This window comes from Quercus suber, unplaced genomic scaffold (assembly GCF_002906115.3).
Source record: "Quercus suber isolate HL8 unplaced genomic scaffold, Cork oak 2.0 scaffold_25, whole genome shotgun sequence".
In the NCBI taxonomy this organism is placed as follows: Eukaryota; Viridiplantae; Streptophyta; class Magnoliopsida; order Fagales; family Fagaceae; genus Quercus; species Quercus suber.
The window spans coordinates 2,127,088-2,147,512 of record NW_027069490.1 but is presented as its reverse complement, the minus strand read 5'-3'; the positions used below and the strand labels follow the sequence as shown (position 1 = coordinate 2,147,512).

The following is a 20,425-nucleotide window of genomic DNA, read 5'->3' as shown; positions in this document are numbered from 1 at the left end:
ATTTTTTATGGGAAAAGAAAAAAGTTACAGATTTTTTTGACAGAATTTTATATTTTTCATAAAAATGATTTTAAAAGTTTTCTAAAATGTTTCATTAATAAATGCCCTAAGGATATCCGTTAAAAAGAACACTTATTATCATTATGTTTGTATATGGAATTATACAGTCTACCATATAAAGAAAATATGACGTTCTAAGATTTTAATGACTAGTTTAAATATATAATTAAATTTAAATTCAATAAAAAAATATTTTAGAATAATGACATAAAATTATGATACCTTCTCAAAAGCTTATGTGACACAATAAATAAATATACACACACACACACACACACCAAATATGTGACATACTATTAATTATGAAGTTAATTAAGTGTGCGTTTGGTTAAAAAAAAAAATTCAACTTATTTTACTATTCAACTTATTTTTGCTACTATTAATGGGTCCCATTGCACTTTTAATATTATTCATAGATCCCATTGAACAATTTTAGCTAGGGGTGTTCACCAAACTATATAGACCGAAAAAATCACACCAAAACCGCTTGCAAAATGGCATAACCGCACCACACCGCAGCACAAGTAATAGTGCACCGCACCGCAACACACTGCATGGTACAGTGCGGTTTGCGGTTTTATAATAAGAAAACCGCACAAGTCGCACCGCACCGCACCCTCTCTATATATAAATATATATTTATTTATTTTTAATATTAAATATATTATTAATAGTTTAATAACCCTAGTTTTCAAAAAAAATAAAGTTTAATAACCCTAGTAAGTGTTGACTAGAAAAGCCAACCCAAAATAAAAAAAAACTAAATTAATAATTTAAAACTTGGCCCAAAAAAAGGGAAAAATTAGTTTTGGGCTGAGTAAGAAAAGCCCAAAATTTGAAAAATATACCGACTTCAAATCGCATCTTATACATAGTATCACACATGTGACTGCAAAAATGAGGTGCAATGCGGTTATAGTTTTGACAAAACTCTAGACCGCACTACACTGCACATATGACCGCAAAAATAAGGTGCGGTGTAGTTATGGTTTTAGCTAAACCGCACCGCAAAGTGTGGTGCTAAAAATGGCCAAAAACCGCACCACACCGCACCGTGAACATTCCTAATTTTAGCTAATTATTATCTTTATTTACAGTACTTTCAGTAAAAAGTTTTCAGTTTTAGCAAAATTAGTGTATCTCAAATAAACACTAAAAGTCAAATAACTTTAGTTTTATATATTATTATAGATTTTTTTAAGTATTGTATATTAGATTATCTAGTTAAATTTGAATAGATCATATGGTTAAATTCAATTATTGTTAATTAAAGATAGATTATAACATATTGATCAATGTAATTACATAATTGATTTAATTAAGAAATCCAAGTTACAATAATTAACTGTGCCTAAATTTTAGCAGCGATATTTCCCTGTCATTGACTCCTTTTTGTTTTTTCCTTCCTTCATTTTCAACTATGTCATTTTGTCCAAAACAAACGGTGCTAATCTATCTTTAATTCCCATAAAAAAAAAAAAAAAAACTATCTTTAATTATGAAGTCAATGCTCCGTAGTTTTCTAAAAAAAAAAGTCAATGCTCCGTAATTTCATGGAGAAGCAGCCCATATCCCAAAGAAAAAGAAACTGTACACGCTTCTCCCATTTAATATATTAACATTTTTTTAGAAGAATTTATTATTTTAACTTGATGGAACGTAATCTCGGTTTTATTGAACAAATAGAGTTTTCATATAGTAATTTATATGACAATTTTGCACGATTTATTTGAAAGAATGTAATTTTCGAAATATTTTTTATTTAGTCAAATAGAATTAAAATACAAAGCTTGCAGGCAAGTGGTAACAATGACGAACTGAAACTACAACTTCAAAAGCGACATGCTAATTAAATACTGAACCGTAGATCTATATATATATATATATATTTTTTTTTTTTTGGAGGAAAAGGTAAATGAACTTTATTATTGCGAAAAAACAAAACAAAACCACATCATCCAAATCCTTTGAAAGTTCTTCCATGATTCCATCCACATATTAGTATTTGCAGATAAAGCTGCTTGTCAACAAAGGGCATGAGTTAAGTTATTACCCTTCCTGTTAACATGCACAAAACTACAATAATTATTGAATGGAAAAAAAGTAATATTAGTGATAAATTTAAATTAGAATTAATAACAATTTACCACTATGATTTGTTGCATAAATATTATGAAAATATAGTAGAAGTAACACTTCTCATCACTAAATTGGCAAGTTGTAAATGATAAATAATAAAATAATATCGGTGGTAAGCCAAATAACTTAAAAACTAAACCTTACCAAAAATTGTTACATTAGTAACATTTTTTTTATACAAAATAGAAATTCTATTTTAACTTAATTTAAATGTATATGTGTGTGAAACTCCTTTTTGAACACTTGAACCCCAACTTTTGCCCCCCATATTCTACTTGTAAAATGACCATCGCATATGTAGTGGTAGTATATAGGTAATATTTTAATAATTATAAAATTTATTATAAAAAATATTGTGTAAATAACATTTGATGGTGCAAGAAAAACACCAAGTCAATCACTCGTCCATATGGTCGTCCATAGCAATGTTCAGAGCTGAGAGCAAGTGGATAGTACATTCGTCCCTCCTTAACCATCATTCTTCTACACACTCGTCCAATGAAGGACGAGTGGGCTGTGAACCTCGTCCTTCATTAGTGACGGACGAGGTAAATTCACCAAGAGATAGACTAAGCACACTTCCAACCAAAAGTCATATTGCTTGAATCTCAACACAGTTCCCGAAGAGGTGACCTTTGAGACTGTTAAGGAAGTTACCCTCTGAATCCTCCAAACTCTACGACGATTAGGAGAAATAACCGATTTCTAACGCTATATAAAGGCCCTTCTGCACAGAGGTAAGGGGACTTTTCTCTTTGGTAAAATTTTAGATAAGAAGTTAAGTATTGAGGGCTCTTCTCTCCTTCAATTTACTAACTTTACCATCGGAGAACTAAAGGCCGGCTTCCACCGGTCTTCTCTGCTGATTTCCTTTGGTTTTTCAGGACTCACTCTACTAGATCAAGAGCATCCGGAGATTTTTCAACCCATTGATTCCTTTGAATTTATCAGTTGGCGCCGTCTGCGGGGAGTAGTTTGAAACGTAAAAAATCTGTTGTCATTGGGACTTAATTTATTAAGTTCTATAGTTTCTTTCTCCAATCAAGGGTTGAAATGGTTCGGACAAGATCTAGGGCAACGAGACCAGGCCCTTAACATAGCAGGGACGCATCTAGTAACCCTCACCGCGACCGTCAGTCAGCACCCACCATGCAGCCACCCTCATTCCAACATGTGCAATCCATGGCTGCCGCTATGGCAGAATTAACTCGTCAAAACCAAGAGTTGGTTAGACAACTTGAGTTAAGGAAGCAGCCCCATGAACGGAATGCTGGAGAACGGGCCCAGAGTCAAGAGGAGGAAAGGAATGTTGAAACTGACAATCAGTCAAGAGGTACTGTTTCACGGAGGGTACCTCACTTAGAAAGAGAAATGGATCAAATGAGAAGGGTCATGGACGAGATGAGGGAAAACATGAGGAAAACAAACCCTGTGGAAGACTTAGTTCACAGGACTGATTCCCCCTTTGTGGCGTCCGTCAATGCTCATCCTTTGCCACCTAAGTTTAAGATGCCTCCTTTAGATTCGTATGACGGGATGCGAGACCCTTTTGACCATATTGCCACCTTCAAAACTACTATGCATCTTCAAGGAGTTCCAGATGAAATAATGTGCAGAGCTTTTCCTACTACCTTGAAAGGGCCAGCACGAGTGTGGTTCAGCAAAATACCTCCTAATACAGTGGCGTCCTTTGAAGAGCTGAGCAAGTTGTTCGTCAACAATTTCATTGGAGGGCAGAGGCACAAACGTTCTTCGTCCAGTTTGCTAACCATAAAGCAAGGGGAGAATGAGAGTTTGCGGTCCTTCATCAGGCGTTTCAACAGGGATGCCTTGGCGGTGGACGAGGTAGATGATAAACTCCTCCTGGCAACATTTTATAATGGCGTTCATTCTAATCTATTTATCCATAAGTTATATGAACAAGCGCCTCAAACTATGGCTGAGCTAGTTCATTCAGCCCAGAACTTCATGAATGCAGAGGATGCTATCATAGCCAAGAAGAGGAAGAGAGTTGAGAAGGTTGAAGCCAACACAACGCGTCAGTCGGAACAAGGTCCTCATCCTAAGAAGGGACGGACGGAAGATAAGAAGGATCGAGAAAAGAAAGCAGACCTTTCAGTACGAAATCAACAGTACACCCCCTTGAACGTGCCACTTGAGCAAGTTCTTATGCAAATTAAAGACGAGTCTTCTTTGAAGTGGCCAGAGAAGATGAAGGGGGATCCCAACAAGCGCAATCAGAACAAGTATTGTCGTTTCCATAGGGATCATGGGCATGATACGGATGAATGCTTTGATCTGAAGCAAATTGAAAATCTCATCAGGCAAGGAAAGTTGAGGAATTTCCTTGGACGAGACCACAAGGATGAGAAATTGAAAGCAAAGGTAGAGGAGACATCACGACCACCGCTTGGAGAAATAAGGATCATCCTAGGGGGAAGTCCTACAGGACAGTCGTCCAAGTCGAAGAAGGCATATTTGAAAGCAGTGCAGAACGTTCAACTCTCTGGACAATTACCAAGTGAGAGAACTACGGACGAGTAGACGATTACCTTCACAGACGAGGATGCAGAGAAAATCCACCACCCCCATGACGACGCTATTGTTATCACTCTCCTTATTGCTGATTACAAGACCAGAAGGGTGTTGATAGTCAACGGAAGCTCGGCTGATATTTTGTATTATCCAGCCTTTCAGCAAATGAGGTTAGGACGAGATCGGCTACAACAAGCAAGCTCCCCTCTAGTGGGATTTGGTGGAATGAAGATACAACCTGTGGGCAGCATTTTGTTAACAGTGACAGTGGGGGCATATCCGCAGCAAGTTACCAAGGAGGTGAACTTCCTTGTGGTTGATTGTTCGTCCTCTTACAATGCCATAATTGGAAGGCCAACTCTAAATAGGTGGAAGGCCATAACATCTACCTACAACTTGTCAGTCAAATTCCCGACGGAGCATGGGATAGGCCAAGTACAGGGAGACCAACCAACGGTAAGAGAGTGTTATCTGGCCATGTTGGCTGCGGACGAGCAAATTCAAGCAATGACTATTGAAGAAAAGAGAGTTGTGACAGAACCTATTGAAGCGTTGGAAGATGTTCCTTTAGATGATAATAACCCGGAGAGGTGTACCAAGATTGGGGCAGATTTGAAAGCAAAGATCAAGAAAGATCTCATTTGTTTTTTGAAAAGAAATAGGGATGTATTTGCATGGAGTCACGAAGATATGCCGGGCATAGATCCCAGCGTCATTACCCACCGTTTGAGTGTATGCCCTTCCTCTAAACCAGTGCGACAAAAGAAGAGGGTGTTTGCCCCAGAGAAAGACAATGCTGTTAAGAAGGAAGTTCAGAAGCTGATTATGGCGAAGTTCATTCGAGAGGTATACTATCCTGAGTGGTTGGCCAACGTAGTTATGGTCAAAAAGGCGAATGGCAAGTGGAGAATGTGCGTTGATTTCATTGACCTAAACATGGCTTGCCCAAAGGATAGTTACCCGTTACCAGGCATTGATCAGCTGGTAGATTCTACTGCGGGCCACAAATTACTCAGTTTCTTGGACGCTTTCTCTGGGTACAATTAGATTTGGATGGACGAAGCAGACCAAGAGAAGACATCCTTTGTCACCACTCAGGGATTATTTTGTTATGAAGTGATGCCTTTCGGTTTGAAAAATGCTGGGGCAACATACCAAAGGTTGGTCAATCATATGTTTCGTCCACAGATCGGGCGGAATATGGAAGTCTATATAGACGACATGTTAGTAAAAACTCAGGACGAAGACAGGCATCTGGACGACTTGCAGGAAACATTCAATACATTGAGGCATTATCATATGAAGTTAAACCCTAGCAAATGTGCCTTTGGAGTATCATCAGGAAAATTCCTGGGGTTTATGGTCTCCTACAGAGGAATCGAAGCAAACCCTGATAAAATCCACGCAATATTGAATATGAAGCCTCCGAGCAGTGTTAAAGAAGTCCAATCACTTACCGGACGAGTCGCCGCCCTTAACAGGTTTGTTTCCAAAGCTACTAACAAGTGCCTGCCATTTTTTAAGGTTCTTAAAAAAGCATTTGAATGGAATGATGAGTGTCAAAAAAACATTTGAAGATTTGAAGACATACCTCACCAAGGCCCCTTTGTTAAGCCCGTCCGTGCAAGGGGAAGAGTTGTATTTATATCTGGCAGTTACCTCACATGCTGTGAGTTCGGCATTAGTGAGGGAGGAAGACAAGGTACAAAGGCCTGTGTACTATACCAGCAGAGCACTGAGGGGAGCAGAAGGACGATATCCGTTGATGGAGAAATTGGCTTTTGCATTGATAACAGCCTTCAGAAAGCTAAGACATTACTTTCAGGCTCACATCATTAATGTCATGACAGATCACCAACTCAAGAAGGCAATGAACAAACTAGAGGCTACAGGACGTTTGATCCAATGGGCCGTCGAGCTCAGTGAGTTTGACATAAAGTATCAACCGAGGCATGCCATAAAAGCTCAAGCTCTGGCAGATTTCATTGCAGAGTTCACTTTGAATTGTGACGAGGTGGGTGAGAAGGAAAGCATTAAGTGGGTGGTTTATGTGGATGGTTCGTCTACACAGTACGCAGGAGGAGTAGGTGTGGTGTTGCAATCTCCAGAGGGAGACAAATTAAAACACAAGGTTCGTTTGCAGTACCAGACAACTAATAATGAAGCCGAGTATGAAGCTCTTCTCAGAGGGATGGAATTGGCCAAGTTTGTTGAAGCAGAGTCACTCCTCGTCCTGGGAGATTCTCAGCTAATCATAGGCCAAGTGAATGGCGTGTTTGAAGCCAAGGAAGAGCGGATGAGAAAGTATCTAAACAGAGTGATGCGCCTTATTAAAAAGTTTGAGGAAGTGAACTTCGTTCAGATCCCAAGGGAAGAAAACATGGAAGCTGATGCTTTGGCGAAAGAAGTCTCAGCGAGTGAAGCCGTAGACGAAATTGATAAAATTCAATATATGCCAAGTATAGACATCCCAAAAGTACAACAGGTAGAAGGCAGGACAAATTGGATGACTCCAATTGTGTCGTACCTGAAAGACGGACGACTCCCAGAAGAGAAGGACGAAGCAAGAAGGCTGAGGGTAAGGGCAGCCAGGTACGTTCTAATGGACGAGATTCTTTATAAAAGAGGTTTTTCCCAGCCTTATCTAAGGTGTTTGGAACCGGACGAAGTAAACTACATAATAAAGGAAATCCACGAAGGAGCGTGTGGCAATCACTCAGGAGCCAGGTCACTCATCCACAAAATCGTTCGTGCAGGGTATTATTGGCATAGCATGCAAGCTGACGCTAAGGCCTACGTCAAGGTCTGCGACCAATGCCAGAGGTTCAGCAACGTCCCCAGGCAACCATCAGAGTATTTGACTCCAATGACGGCCCCCTGGCCTTTTGCACAATGGGGACTAGACATTCTGGGTCCATTCCCACTGGGCGTGAGACAAATGAAATTTCTCGTAGTTGGTATTGATTATTTTACCAAGTGGGTAGAAGTGGGAACCCTTGGCTAACATTACGCAACAGAATGTCAAAAACTTTGTGTGGAAGAACATTGTGTGCAGATTTGGAGTACCCAGGGTGCTGATATCGGACAACGGATGACAATTTGATAATGCACTTTTTAGAGATTTTTGCCTACATTTTGGAATTCAAAATCACTACTCCTTACCAGCCCACCCACAAGTTAACGGCCAAGCAGAAGTTGCAAACCAATCTTTGCTAAAGTTGATCAAGACTCGGCTTGAAGGGGCTAAGGGGGTATGGCCAGATGAGCTACCAGGTGTTTTGTGGGCATATAGGACGACAGCGAGAACTCCTACAGGGGAGACTCCTTTCAAGCTAGCCTATGGAGCAGAAGCGGTCATACCTATAGAAGTGCATATGGCTAATCATAGAGTGGCGGCGTATCAAGACAAAGATAATGAGGAGCAACTCCGTTTGAACCTTGATCTCATAGACGAGGTAAGGATGGACGTTGAACAAAGGATGACAAGGTACAAAAACCTTATGGCTAGGCAGTATGATGCAATGGTGAAGCCAAGGCGTTTCAGCGTAGGAGACCTCATTCTAAAAAGGGTTTCCCTAGCATCAAAGAACCCAGCTCACGGGAAGTTGGGACCAAATTAGGAAGGCCCTTACAGAGTCGTCAACTGCAAAAGACAAGGGTCCTACTACTTGGAAGCACTGGATGGGAGGAAGTTAGAGCATCCTTGGAATGTGGAGCACTTGAGGAAGTACTATCAATAAAATGCAAGCGTAGATGAACATGACTTCGAACGAGTCTGAAGACTACATAAACTATTCTACATAAAAGACTGTTTATTTAATCTGTCTTGTTGTTGTGTTAAGGACAAGTTTATGGTTTGGTTTATGTTTGGTTTTCTTTTAAGGCAGGCATTAGTTTCTTAAAACATGCCTCGTCTATGAACAATGTATAGTGAACAATATTTGTGGAATGTACATAGTGTTGTGTAAATCCATGATTCAAGCACTGCTTTTTGTTCATAATGACTTGAAAACAGCTGAAAAGCTCAAAACGAGAAAATTCTCTGGACGCAGAGATGTAATCTCAAGTTTTCCTTAGTAAAGGATGAAATAAAACACTCTCGTCTAAAGCTAAGGACGAGATAGAGCTGGCACATCAAATCACAAGCAAAACCAGGGCATGCTCGTCCATAGAATGGGGGAGGGTAGAAGATGATACCTAATCATACCATGGACGAGGGACAACATGGGCGTTTTGAACTTGTTTAAATCACCTACTTCAAAGAAGAGGGTATCTCATGGACGAGATAAAAACACAGGCAAGTCTAAGGACGAGTAGTGCCTATTTACTTAAACCATTTCGAGTGAAGTTTTGTTATCATTTTACACGGATAAATTACACTCAAGTGAGAATTCCAATAAAAATGGTTTGAGTTTGTGTATAAAATATAGACGAGTAAAACAAAATCAAGTATAAAAAATAAACACTCGTCCATGCACATAAAGCAAACAGTACACATTTAATTGTTTATCAAGGGCGGACTAGAAATGTCCTAAACACCCTTTTAACTGTTTTATCAAGATTCGTCCTTAAACATGGACGAATTAAATGTACTTGAGTTGCATATATTTTCTTAAAAAAAAAAAGAGAGAACTAAACTCAAACATAATAAATGTCATCAAAGTGTTTTCTAAACTGAGGAGTCTAGATTGGGGTCGTCCTGAGGCTGAGTTGTGGCGTCGTCCTCTATGTTGGCGTCCTCAGAGTCAAGACCAAGGAGAGAGCTAGTGGTGGCAGGGTTCAGATTCAGCACGATGGAGCTGAAGTCCACGTCAGGGAACTTCTCAGTAGCGTCCATCCTGAAGTCTTCAAACCCTGCTGCATAGTTGGTGTCCAAAGCATCTGTATATTGCTTGGATGTTTTAAACTCAGCCACTGCATCTTCCTTGGCCTTGGAAAGGAGAATGCTTTGCCTGTCGATCTTCCTTTGCAAGTCTTCAAGACGAGCATCTTTCTCTACGGCATTAACCTTCAACTCCTCAACCAAAGCTTTAAGATCCTTCGCATCCTCCGTCGTCTTGGCAGCCACCTCGGCCCATTGCATAGCATCTTCTTTTAGCTCCTGTATCCTCATCTCCAGTAAAATCCTCGTCTTGTCCAACCCAGTGGCCTGTCTGGACGCAGCTATGAACTTAGACTTGCCCTAGAAAAAGTCAACAACAAAACAGGTTTAGATTAAACAAAAGGAAAAAGGAGAAAAATGTACATTTAGTCATGATAAACATTTAGTCAAGACGAGGGAAAAAGTTTTACCTTGAAGAGGTCATGAACACCAGAGTGTTCAAAGTCCTTCAGGGACATGTCATAGCAGACGTTAATGTCCTCGTCCGTCACAGCACTTTTAAAACGCTCCCAGGCCAAATCTTCATTTTCAATGATATTAGAGAGGGCCCTTTGGGATGGTTGAGACGAGGAAGGCGCAGCTTTGGACGGAGGGGTCTTAGATGGAGTAGACTCCACAGGAGTGGACGAGTCAACCTCATAAACTTTGGCAGGTTGCTGAGAGGACGGAGTGGGCTTAATCACCTGAGACGAGCCATGCTTAACTTTTTTACCTCGCCTGCTGGGGAGGTTCTCCAAGTCCAAGTTTTTGGAGATAGTTTTCCTTTTTTCCCCAGCAGTGGGACGAGCCTGGCATTCAAACTCAGGACGGTTCCCTTCTACACCTACTTCCTTCCCCTTGTTACCTCTCATGGTTGCCATTCCTGTAAAGGGACGAAGAGGATTTACTTAGAAAAACGAAGATAAAAGATGTAAGAAATGCAAAAGTCTAAGGAATGCAAAAGAATTTACTTACTTTTTCTCACTGTGATCTCGTGTGCGAGTGCAATGTCAGATGGGTTAGGACCTAAACCCCACTTAGCTAGTCGTCTAAGGGTGACCAAAGAATGGAAATCCCTGTCTACGTGTAGACGAGCCCTGTGGACGCGGTCACGGTGCAATTTGCTCAAAGTGGGTCGTCCAACAGCTGTAGTAAAATAAACCAAGATCAAATGAGTTAATAAGTGAAAGGCAAGTGAAAAGAAGGGGAAAGCTAAGGGACTTACCCTCAGGACGAAGGTTCCTTAGGTCCCCATTAAAACGACCAAAAGAATCCCGGCCAACGTCTATAGGATTTCCAGCCCAGAATCCAGAGACGAAGAAAAACTCCGTCTTCCATTTTCTGTCAGACGAGGCCAGGGATTTCACCAGTCTACAGTCTTTACTCCTGGCTGTGAATTGATAAAAGCCAGGAGGATGATGAATCTCGGAAGGTTTATAGCAATAGAGAAACTCGTCCACAGTAATAGGACGATCCCCTCCAAACACTTCCCTACACAAAATTTGCATAGAGACAATTTACCTCTATGCATTTGGGTTGAACTGACACACCCCTAAACCTAACCTAAATAGCAGTTCTCTGGTAAAAGAATTTAAAGGAAATCTAAGACCTCCAAGAAGGTAGGCCTCGTATACACCTATTCCAAAATGAGGGTTGCAGCACCACTCTCCACGGACGGGTAATCTAGGATTAAACTCGTCTGGGATTTGGTACCACTCCCTAAGGTTGTTTAATCTTTCCTCGTCCGTCTTTGAAGGAATATCTACAACACAGCTATATACAGTTACCTCCGTCTCATCCAAAGGATTGGACGGAGGGATGGAAGACGAGGTACCTACCTGGAACCCTACAGTTTTCCTAAGTTGTTTTTGTATTTCTTCTAAAGGAACCCCAGGGACCCCTGAGACATACTCCTCATCAGTAGTGTTTCCCCTACTGCTACTACTACTAGTATCACTAGAGTTATTACTACTCCCGTCGTAATACTCGTCTATGGCTTTTTCTGTACTATCACTAGACGAGGAAATGGTGATTCCTGACATTTTCTAAAAAGGAAATTTCTGAAAACCTAAAAGACGAGGAGAGAGGGAATACCTGGATCTAGGACGCACTGAAACTATGGACGCAGGAAAGTCTTAGACGAGGCTCTAGACGAGGGATGTCAAGGAGGAAAAATCTCAGAAGTAAGAGGGTAATGGGGGCATTCCACTATTTATAGATGGTTGACCTGAGCATATGAAACGACACGACCAATCAGACACTGACACGTGGCATTCGTCTCGAGAAAATGAACCGACGAAATGAATCACCAATTAGATTGTGATGCGTGGCATCTCTGATCATTAGAAAAAGCTCATCCGTCCAGAGGAGTAAATTACTACATGTCCTTGGACGACACATGGACAAGGGGGCAACTGATGGTGCAAGAAAAACACCAAGCCAATCACTCGTCCATATGGTCGTCCATAGCAATGTTCAGAGCTGAGAGCAAGTGGATAGTACATTCGTCCCTCCTTAACCATCATTCTTCTACACACTCGTCCAATGAAGGACGAGTGGGCTGTGAACCTCGTCCTTCATTAGTGACGGACGAGGTAAATTCACCAAGAGATAGACTAAGCACACTTCCAACCAAAAGTCATATTGCTTGAATCTCAACACAGTTTCCGAAGAGGTGACCTTTGAGACAGTTAAGGAAGTTACCCTCTGAATCCTCCAAACTCTACGACGATTAGGAGAAATAACCGATTTCTAACGCTATATAAAGGCCCTTCTGCGCAGAGGTAAGGGGACTTTTCTCTTTGGTAAAATTTTAGATAAGAAGTTAAGTATTGAGGGATCTTCTCTCCTTCAATTTACTAACTTTACCATCGGAGAACTAAAGGCCGGCTTCCACCGGTCTTCTCTGCTGATTTCCTTTAGTTTTTCAGGACTCACTCTACTAGATCAAGAGCATCCGAAAATTTTTCAACAAGAGCATCCGGAAATTTTTCAACCCATTGATTCCTTTGAATTTATCAACATTATTTATTGCTAGGTTGCGATAAAAAAATGTCAAAATATTAAAAAGCGATGAAAGCTGTCAAACGTACAAAACTTTGAGTATTTAGTGAGACCCACTTTCTTTTAGTTTCAAAATGACGAAAAAGTAATATGTACTATATGGACATATGGGCTTTTCATAAACAACGGAGAGACTGCTGTGGACTTAGAGACTAGATTTAATTTTGATTTGGTTGGTCTGTTCTCTTTGAGACGTTGTTCTGTTTCTTTGGTTTCCTAGTTTTAATGAAGTTTTCCTTTTTACCAAAAAAAAAAAAAAAAAAAGGAGAGAGACTTTCTCATTTGTGTGAGGGGTAAAATCGAGATGAAGGAAAATTGAGAGGGGGCAAATTGCATTTAAGCATTATTTATATCCCCCCGGCTCCGCCAGTGGATATAGCCATATAGATATAGGTACACACCCTAAGAATTAATTTTGAAAAATTGTATCTCTACTGTAGGGCCGGGGCTCGCCTCTACGTGATTGAGACTGAGAGAGGGAGTATAGTCCGGTGCTATACAATAATTTTCCCTCTCTCCCATATCATTTATTTTGCATTAAAATCTATGCAAGTGCCTCTCCCATATCATTTATTATCATTTATTTTACATTAAAATCTATGCAAGTGCCTCTCCCATATCATTTATGTTGCATTAAACGGCCATATCATTTATTTTGCATTAAAAATCCATGCAAGTGCCTCTCCCATATCATTTATTTTGCATTAAACCATATCATGCAAGTGCATATAATTGGACTTGATAGTAACAATGTAAATGAAAATAATACGCAGTAAATATGGATAAGAAGTGTACAAAAAAACACTATCTGAAATCCCAAGACAAAAATACTCTATTTCTTTCTTTTGTAGCACCTTGCACATGCTTTCTTGTCCCACATAACTAATAAAACCAAAGCAAATTAAAGCAACCTTCCATTTGTAGTTACAAAATTCCTACATTGCAATGCGCAGTGGAACTAGCACTCACTGACTACACCTCTGCCTTCTATGGCTAGCTTGCCATTAAATAAAGGAATAGGTAGGTTTATCTTCAGAAACCAAACGCCAAATCTGTCGACCTTTGGCCAAGTCACATGTTGTCAATATAGATGGGTTGATCAAGTTGTGCTTGCTCATAAAACATTCCATATTTAGTGAAAAACAATATTATTCTGTCGACCTTTCTGTGGGTTGGAAAAGATCTAAACAGGAAAAAATTCAAAATGATAAAAATTAGTTGTGTCATCTCAATTTTCCAGATTGAGACGAGGGACATGTGATTTGACAATGACAAGAGATAATGTGATCTGATTTACTATATGGCATGGTTTTGTTTTTTAAATATGTCCTTCTCTAATTTCTACAAAATGAAGATCTAAATTTGATTGCAAATTTTCTGATTTGGACAACTTTCTATTAGATTGGACTGCTGTATAGCCTCTTGCATAAGTTTTTTAATAAGAAACACTTTGGTTGATCTTAGCTTGTTACAGTTTATATAAAAGAGTCATGGGATACTTGTTATTGTGGTTTTTTTTTTTTTGAAAGACAGTTTCTTCATGTCCGGGTCTACATCGGTTTGACATGATTAGGTGTGTGTTTGACTCCAAATTAAAAAACTAACTTATTTTACTATTTAACTTATTTTTGTTATTATTTATGAGTCTTAATACACTTTTTAGTATTATTTACATATCTTACTATACTATTTTAGCTAACTTTTACTTTTTTTTTCTATAATACTTTTAATAAAATAATTTTTAATTTTATCAAAATAAAGAGATCTTAAATAGACCCGAACATTTTTTGAATATTAAAAAGTGAAATTTCACTTTTGCATAATTTCCATAATATATCTATCAATTTCCGATTCTTATTTATTGCGCTGTGCCTTGCACTGGATAATGCCATAATGGATGATAAAATAACATTTATGGGTTCCTGGAATTTATTGCTCAATTTTCCATTCTGGAGGTGATGAACAAGTCGCAATTTCCTAACTAGCAAAAGCTGGCACATCGTTGATGGCGTGAAGCAATCAATTGACAAAATGACAAGACCTGGCTGATCCTCCACCTACAAAGTTAGTGTGCATCATCGATACACAGTAAAATTTTGGATAATTGGATAACGTAAACGACGGTATTTTGGCTATACACAATGCTAGAATGGCCCCCTTTGATAAGTTCCATGTGCGAGCAAAGTCCACCCGCTTATTTCATTTGTAGAGATTCGTAACGTTATGGCATTCGTATCCGTTAGTGTAAAATTTTTCGTCTAGTATAAGAATTTACTTTTTATTTATTTATTTTATATAAATTTTCAAAATATCTACATCAAATTATCTATTTTATAAGATATTTTAATAAAATATTTATTCTTCATTAATTTTTTTAAATTATTTTCTCTAATGATCATAATTTTTGAATTTAATCTTATTTTCAAGCAACTACCAAAACCAGTGGCTTAGGTAGTGGAGCTGTTGGTGCCAAAGCTCCGATGAATGGACCATTGGAATAGTTGCTCAGATGTTCGTTGCCGGAGTGGTGTCTCCAGTGATTGGACTGCTAGCATTGATGGTTGAAATGACAGTTTCGATTATCGGACCTTTGGCATCGGTCGTCAAAACGGTGAATCCGGTAACCAGAATGGCGGTTTAAGTGACTCGATTACAACGCAGTAAATTTAAATATAATGGTCATATTTTTTAATTTAATGATTTCAATATAAACATTTAAGGAAATTCCTAATAAACTAATTAGATTAGTTAGTAAAAACTAAAACAATTTTTGTTCTTTTCTAAATAAACATAGATGTTGGGGTATTTGAAAAATAGGAAGCTTCCTAGAATTTTCCTACCCCACCTGATTGGCTAGCTTTTCAAACTCTGTCTTTCATTTGATTTGTACTTGGCTTGGAATACCAGAAGAGTCTGATAAACAAGGACTTCTTTCCTTAATGATAGGGTACCTTTTTTATTTTTATTTTTATTTTTTACACCTATTTTTGTTAAATACCACCTATTTATTTTCAAATATTACCATCAAATTATAAGGCTTCTCTAAATATTTTTGCCTATTATTATGTTAGCTCACAGCTATTCTTCATTCCACCACAAAATTGGGCTACAAATATAAAACGTTATAAGACTCAATATTTTTTGTAAAGCCTATAATTTAGACTCATCCCCAAATTATTTTATTGAGCAAGTTAAAATCTCATTCTTTTTAAAGCCTAAAAAAACTTATGTTTGGCAATATTTGAAAAACCCATGATTCAAGTCTATGGCAAAACAATTTTATCAATGAAATTCAAATCCATAATCAAAGCCCATGGTTCAATCTCATGGTAAATTATTTATCAAAAAGCACAATTCTCATTGGCAACATTAAAAGCCTAGTTCTTGCTAGCAATATCAAAAAGTCCAGTTTTCATTGGCAATATTAAAAGCCCAGTTCTCGCTAGTAATATCAAAAAGTCTAGTTCTCGCTGGCAATATCAAAAAGCCCAATTCTCATAGGCAACAATAAAAGCTCAGTTTTCACTAGCAATATTAAAAAACCCAATTCTGATTGGTAACATTAAGAGCTTAGTTTTCATTGGCAATATCAAAAAGCCTAATTCTCATTGGCAACGTTAAAAGCCTAGTTCTCACTGGTGGTGTTTAAAAGCCCGATTCATATTGGTACTATTTAGTGAAAAATCCAATATTATTAATACTTGGGAAATACCATATGATAGAATTACCTATACCCATAACCACAATTGTTTTGAAAAATCTTGAATGCTCATATGTTTCCAAATTCATGGGAAGTTATGATTATTCTACAGTCATTATTCATAATTCCAAGATAATTATTCATCCTACAAGCTCATCATTTAAATTATGACATGATTATTGGGAACCATAAACATTACTTATGATATGGAGTTCATCATTTCAAAATAGTAAATATTATTTACAAAGTATTTTGAAATAATTAAGCTTATGCTATCAATTTAATTACAAATCATTGTCCAAAGATCCATTACAAATATCTATCAAAACCCAAACTACATTTAATATCCACTAACAATAAGTCCTTCACTAAGGTTCAGCTGGAGATTTCCTCAAGGGACAACCAAATCTCTAAGAATGGACTAAGGGATGTCCCATCAACTTTCTGCCATTGTCTCCCTGCTGTGAATAGTGCCTAGATGTTTTACTAACAGCTAAAGTCTAATAGGTAATGGGATTTCATTATCTTTCTCAAATCTCTATCTCTAGCGGGAGAAAGCCATAACCAAGTTACTCAAATCTCAACAAATCAATTCTATAAATGCCAAAAATGTTCAAGAATTGGTTCATGTGCCAAGCCCATGAATATTAAAGGGAAAAATTTGGGAAAAAGTGGTTTGGAGGGCATGAAGGGATCTCTAGTGGAACCCTTTGAAGTAGGACCAAAATTTGACACCTGGCTTGGGGTGCTGAATCCTACTTCCTAGGATCCAAATCTTAGTTGCAACACTAAGATTCTTCCTTAATACCTGCCTTAATCCTATTGGCTGAACACAACCTCAAAAATCTTAGCATTTAATGCGAGATTACCCAAATATTCACCCATGTGTCATATTGCCCAAAAAAGTAAGGCAGCCCCAAGAGCAAATCTGCCATTTATAGCCAAATCTTAGGATGAGCAGTTTGCCATTTTGCCTCCTGGCCAGCCCTACGTCTTTGGATTCTTACTAATCACCCCCACAAGCTCCACTATAAAAGGGTAATCACATTAGCCCCACAAACACACATCAACCCTTTTGAAAATTCTGTTATTCTTGTTACTTTATATTTCAGTTTGTAGTTTAGCTTTCCCCAGCTCATAAATCATCCCTCTTAGTCCACACCCACTTAGCCTCGAACATTCCTTTCCCTTTTCTACATATCCTAAGTTCATAAATGCTTCCTAATCAGCCATAAATAACCCCCTTCCCCATTAAAGACTTATTTTTAGTATTATTTCCACCATCCCATTACAAACTTACACACCCACTCACTCAAAACAGCCTTTACTACTCTATTCATACCTTACATACCTATTCCAGAAGAATCTTGGTTCAATATCTGCTACACTGAGCTGGAATCTCTCTATCCCTTCACACCATGCCAAATAACCCCTTTCTTCTCACCATGGAGCTATTGATCTTTACTTTTTGTTTTTCTATTGAATGATATAATGTATTTGTAATAATGAATTTTTCCCTCATATTGATGTAGTAGTAGTAGAAAGTATCCTAGACCCATTTGACCAAGACACACAAGGACTGCCTGAAGTGAATACCTTCTTAAATTTGTTCAATAATTGACTGTTGGACTATAAGTTTAATTTCACCCTATCACTGGAGAATTTTATTTTCTTGCATTGTTGTAACAGGACCACTAATCTATTAATTAACTATTATGAAATGTTTTATTGGGCCTTAATGTTGTTCTTACTAAGGTGCAACCTTTATTTCTTACTTGGGTAGGCTTATCACCACACCGAAAGCCTTTGGGTATCATCTTAGAGCTCAACGTTGAGTTTCGGCTTGGCCTCCCGATATTTCATTTGAGGACATCAATTTCCCCCTCAACACTCAAAAAATAGGTTCATTCAGATGCAATCACAGGACTCTTCTTTCCTCTTCCACTACTATTCTCTTCTTCCTTTCCAAACCCAAGTCTCTCTCTCTCTCTCTCTCTCTCTCTCTCTCTCTCTCTCTCTATATATATATATATATATATATCCTCCTTCATAGCTTGATCCACTCCATTACACAGACCAACCCATTGCACAAATCAACCGAGCCAAAATCCTTCCATAACTAGATGCTCAAAAACTGAAGCAACCTGATCCACCGATAGGCTTGATTGGCTATAATTTTGAGCTCCCCACATACCAATGAGCCTACATCATCTTTACTTGTGGTGGTTAACTTGTATTGGGGAAACAAGGAAGAAAGAAGATAGAGAAAGTGATAGAGAAATAAAGAAGAGAATGGGAGAGACAATAGATCTGACGTGGGAGAAGAAAAGAATACAAAAATAAAATGCAAAGCTACAGTGACTGTGTATATATACACGATTACTATAGCAAATGTGCAAATATGCACATTTATACATCCACGGGTGTGGGAGGTTTTGGAGCATGATTGTGTAAATTTCATAGTTTTTTATATTACAGAAGAACTGATGTGAATGCTCTTAGAGTATTTTTATCATGGAATTTTTTTTATCTATATTATTATAATTAGTATTATACTTTGATAAAAATCTTATGTAAGTTCAATTTAAAAAAAAATTTAAAACTAAATTATTTAATAAATAGTAATTTTGGGGGAAAAGGGCCAGTCCAACATAGTGGGTCGAGAGCCTATATGAGAGCTATTGTGCGACCGAGAAGAAGGAGATGGTAAGTGTTAGGAATGCTATAAGCATATGGATAATAATTGTTGTATTGAGATTTAGTTAGTTAGGTAGTTAGTTAGTTAGGTACAATTCCAAGCATGTTAATCACATTTAGCACATGTTGGAATTATTAATGCACATGGGGAATAATAGAACCAATAAGATAAGGCCATGTGGGCCAATGAGATTAGAGTTAATCTCCTATAAATACATGATTGTAATCCAATATGAGATATCAATGAAAGTATAAACCAATTTGTTAGTGCATTAGTACAACTCTCTCTCTCTCTCTTTCTCTTAATCTCTCTCTTTCTCTTGGAGGANGGATGGAAATGTTAGGAATGCTATAAGCATATGGATAATAATTGTTGTATTGAGATTTAGTTAGTTAGGTAGTTAGTTAGTTAGGTACAATTCCAAGCATGTTAATCACATTTAGCACATGTTGGAATTATTAATGCACATGGGGAATAATAGAACCAATAAGATAAGGCCATGTGGGCCAATGAGATTAGAGCTAATCTCCTATAAATACATGATTGTAATCCAATATGAGATATCAATGAAGAATACACCAATTTGTCAGTGCATTAGTGCATCTCCCTCTCTCTCTCTCTCTCTTAATCTTTCTCTTTCTCTATGGAGGGTGACTACCTCGAATTAAGTCAATTTCCCTACAATCCCTATCATTCCCTTATAATTCTCATCAATTCCCTTATAATTCCTACTCATCCCCATTAGGAACCTCTAGGTTCCTAACAGTAAGGGCAGGGCCCATCTGAAAGTGGGACCCTCAGAAGGAAGAATGATTACAATCCGAAGAGAATATCTCCTGTCCGAAGAGGTTGTAATCCTTTGACGCCAATATTATAAATCAATTGAGTGTGTAAAAAGTCAAAATGACCTTCCAAGGACTCCACCTGATCAAGATAAGCTCTGAGTATGCTGGGAAACGATAAGGATGGAGAAATATCTAAAGGGAAAGCTGCTACCACCGTATTTAATACTCTGCAGCAACTTTTTTGGCCGCATTTATGTGGAGAAGACCCCTGAACAGTGCATCCTAACCTACCGCCACTCACACAGAGCTAAAGAAGATGCTTGACGTGACACGTACTCAAGTAAACTCATGGATGAGAAACAAGTGGACGATGGAGATGAAGAGAAGGGGGATTATATAAAGGAAAGAGGCTCCTAACAAAGGGGGGGTGGGAAAGAAAAAGAGAAATGGAAGAAGAGAGAACTAGACTGTAACCCTAAGATCTTTGTTCCTCAGATAATCAATAATATAGTTCTTCAGATATTCACTCTTTACGTGTAGTTTCATGTTAGCTTGTGCTTGAAAGTTGTGATTCGTTGTTGTTA

At 38.2% G+C, this 20,425-nt stretch overlaps 2 protein-coding genes across 2 annotated transcripts; both read left to right on the top strand.

Annotated features, from left to right (window-relative positions):
- Positions 1–3,381: 3,381 nt before the first annotated feature.
- LOC136065015 (uncharacterized) lies at positions 3,382–4,743 on the top strand. The gene has a single exon (XM_065767628.1). The coding sequence runs from the start codon at positions 3,382–3,384 to the stop codon at positions 4,741–4,743; it is 1,362 nt and encodes a 453-aa protein (XP_065623700.1).
- Positions 4,744–5,955: 1,212 nt separating this feature from the next.
- Positions 5,956–8,354, top strand: LOC136065011 (uncharacterized). Its single transcript, XM_065767621.1, has 3 exons — positions 5,956–6,215; positions 6,259–7,326; positions 7,853–8,354. Exons 1-3 carry the CDS (start codon positions 5,956–5,958, stop codon positions 8,352–8,354), a joined length of 1,830 nt encoding a protein of 609 aa, XP_065623693.1.
- Positions 8,355–20,425: the final 12,071 nt, after the last annotated feature.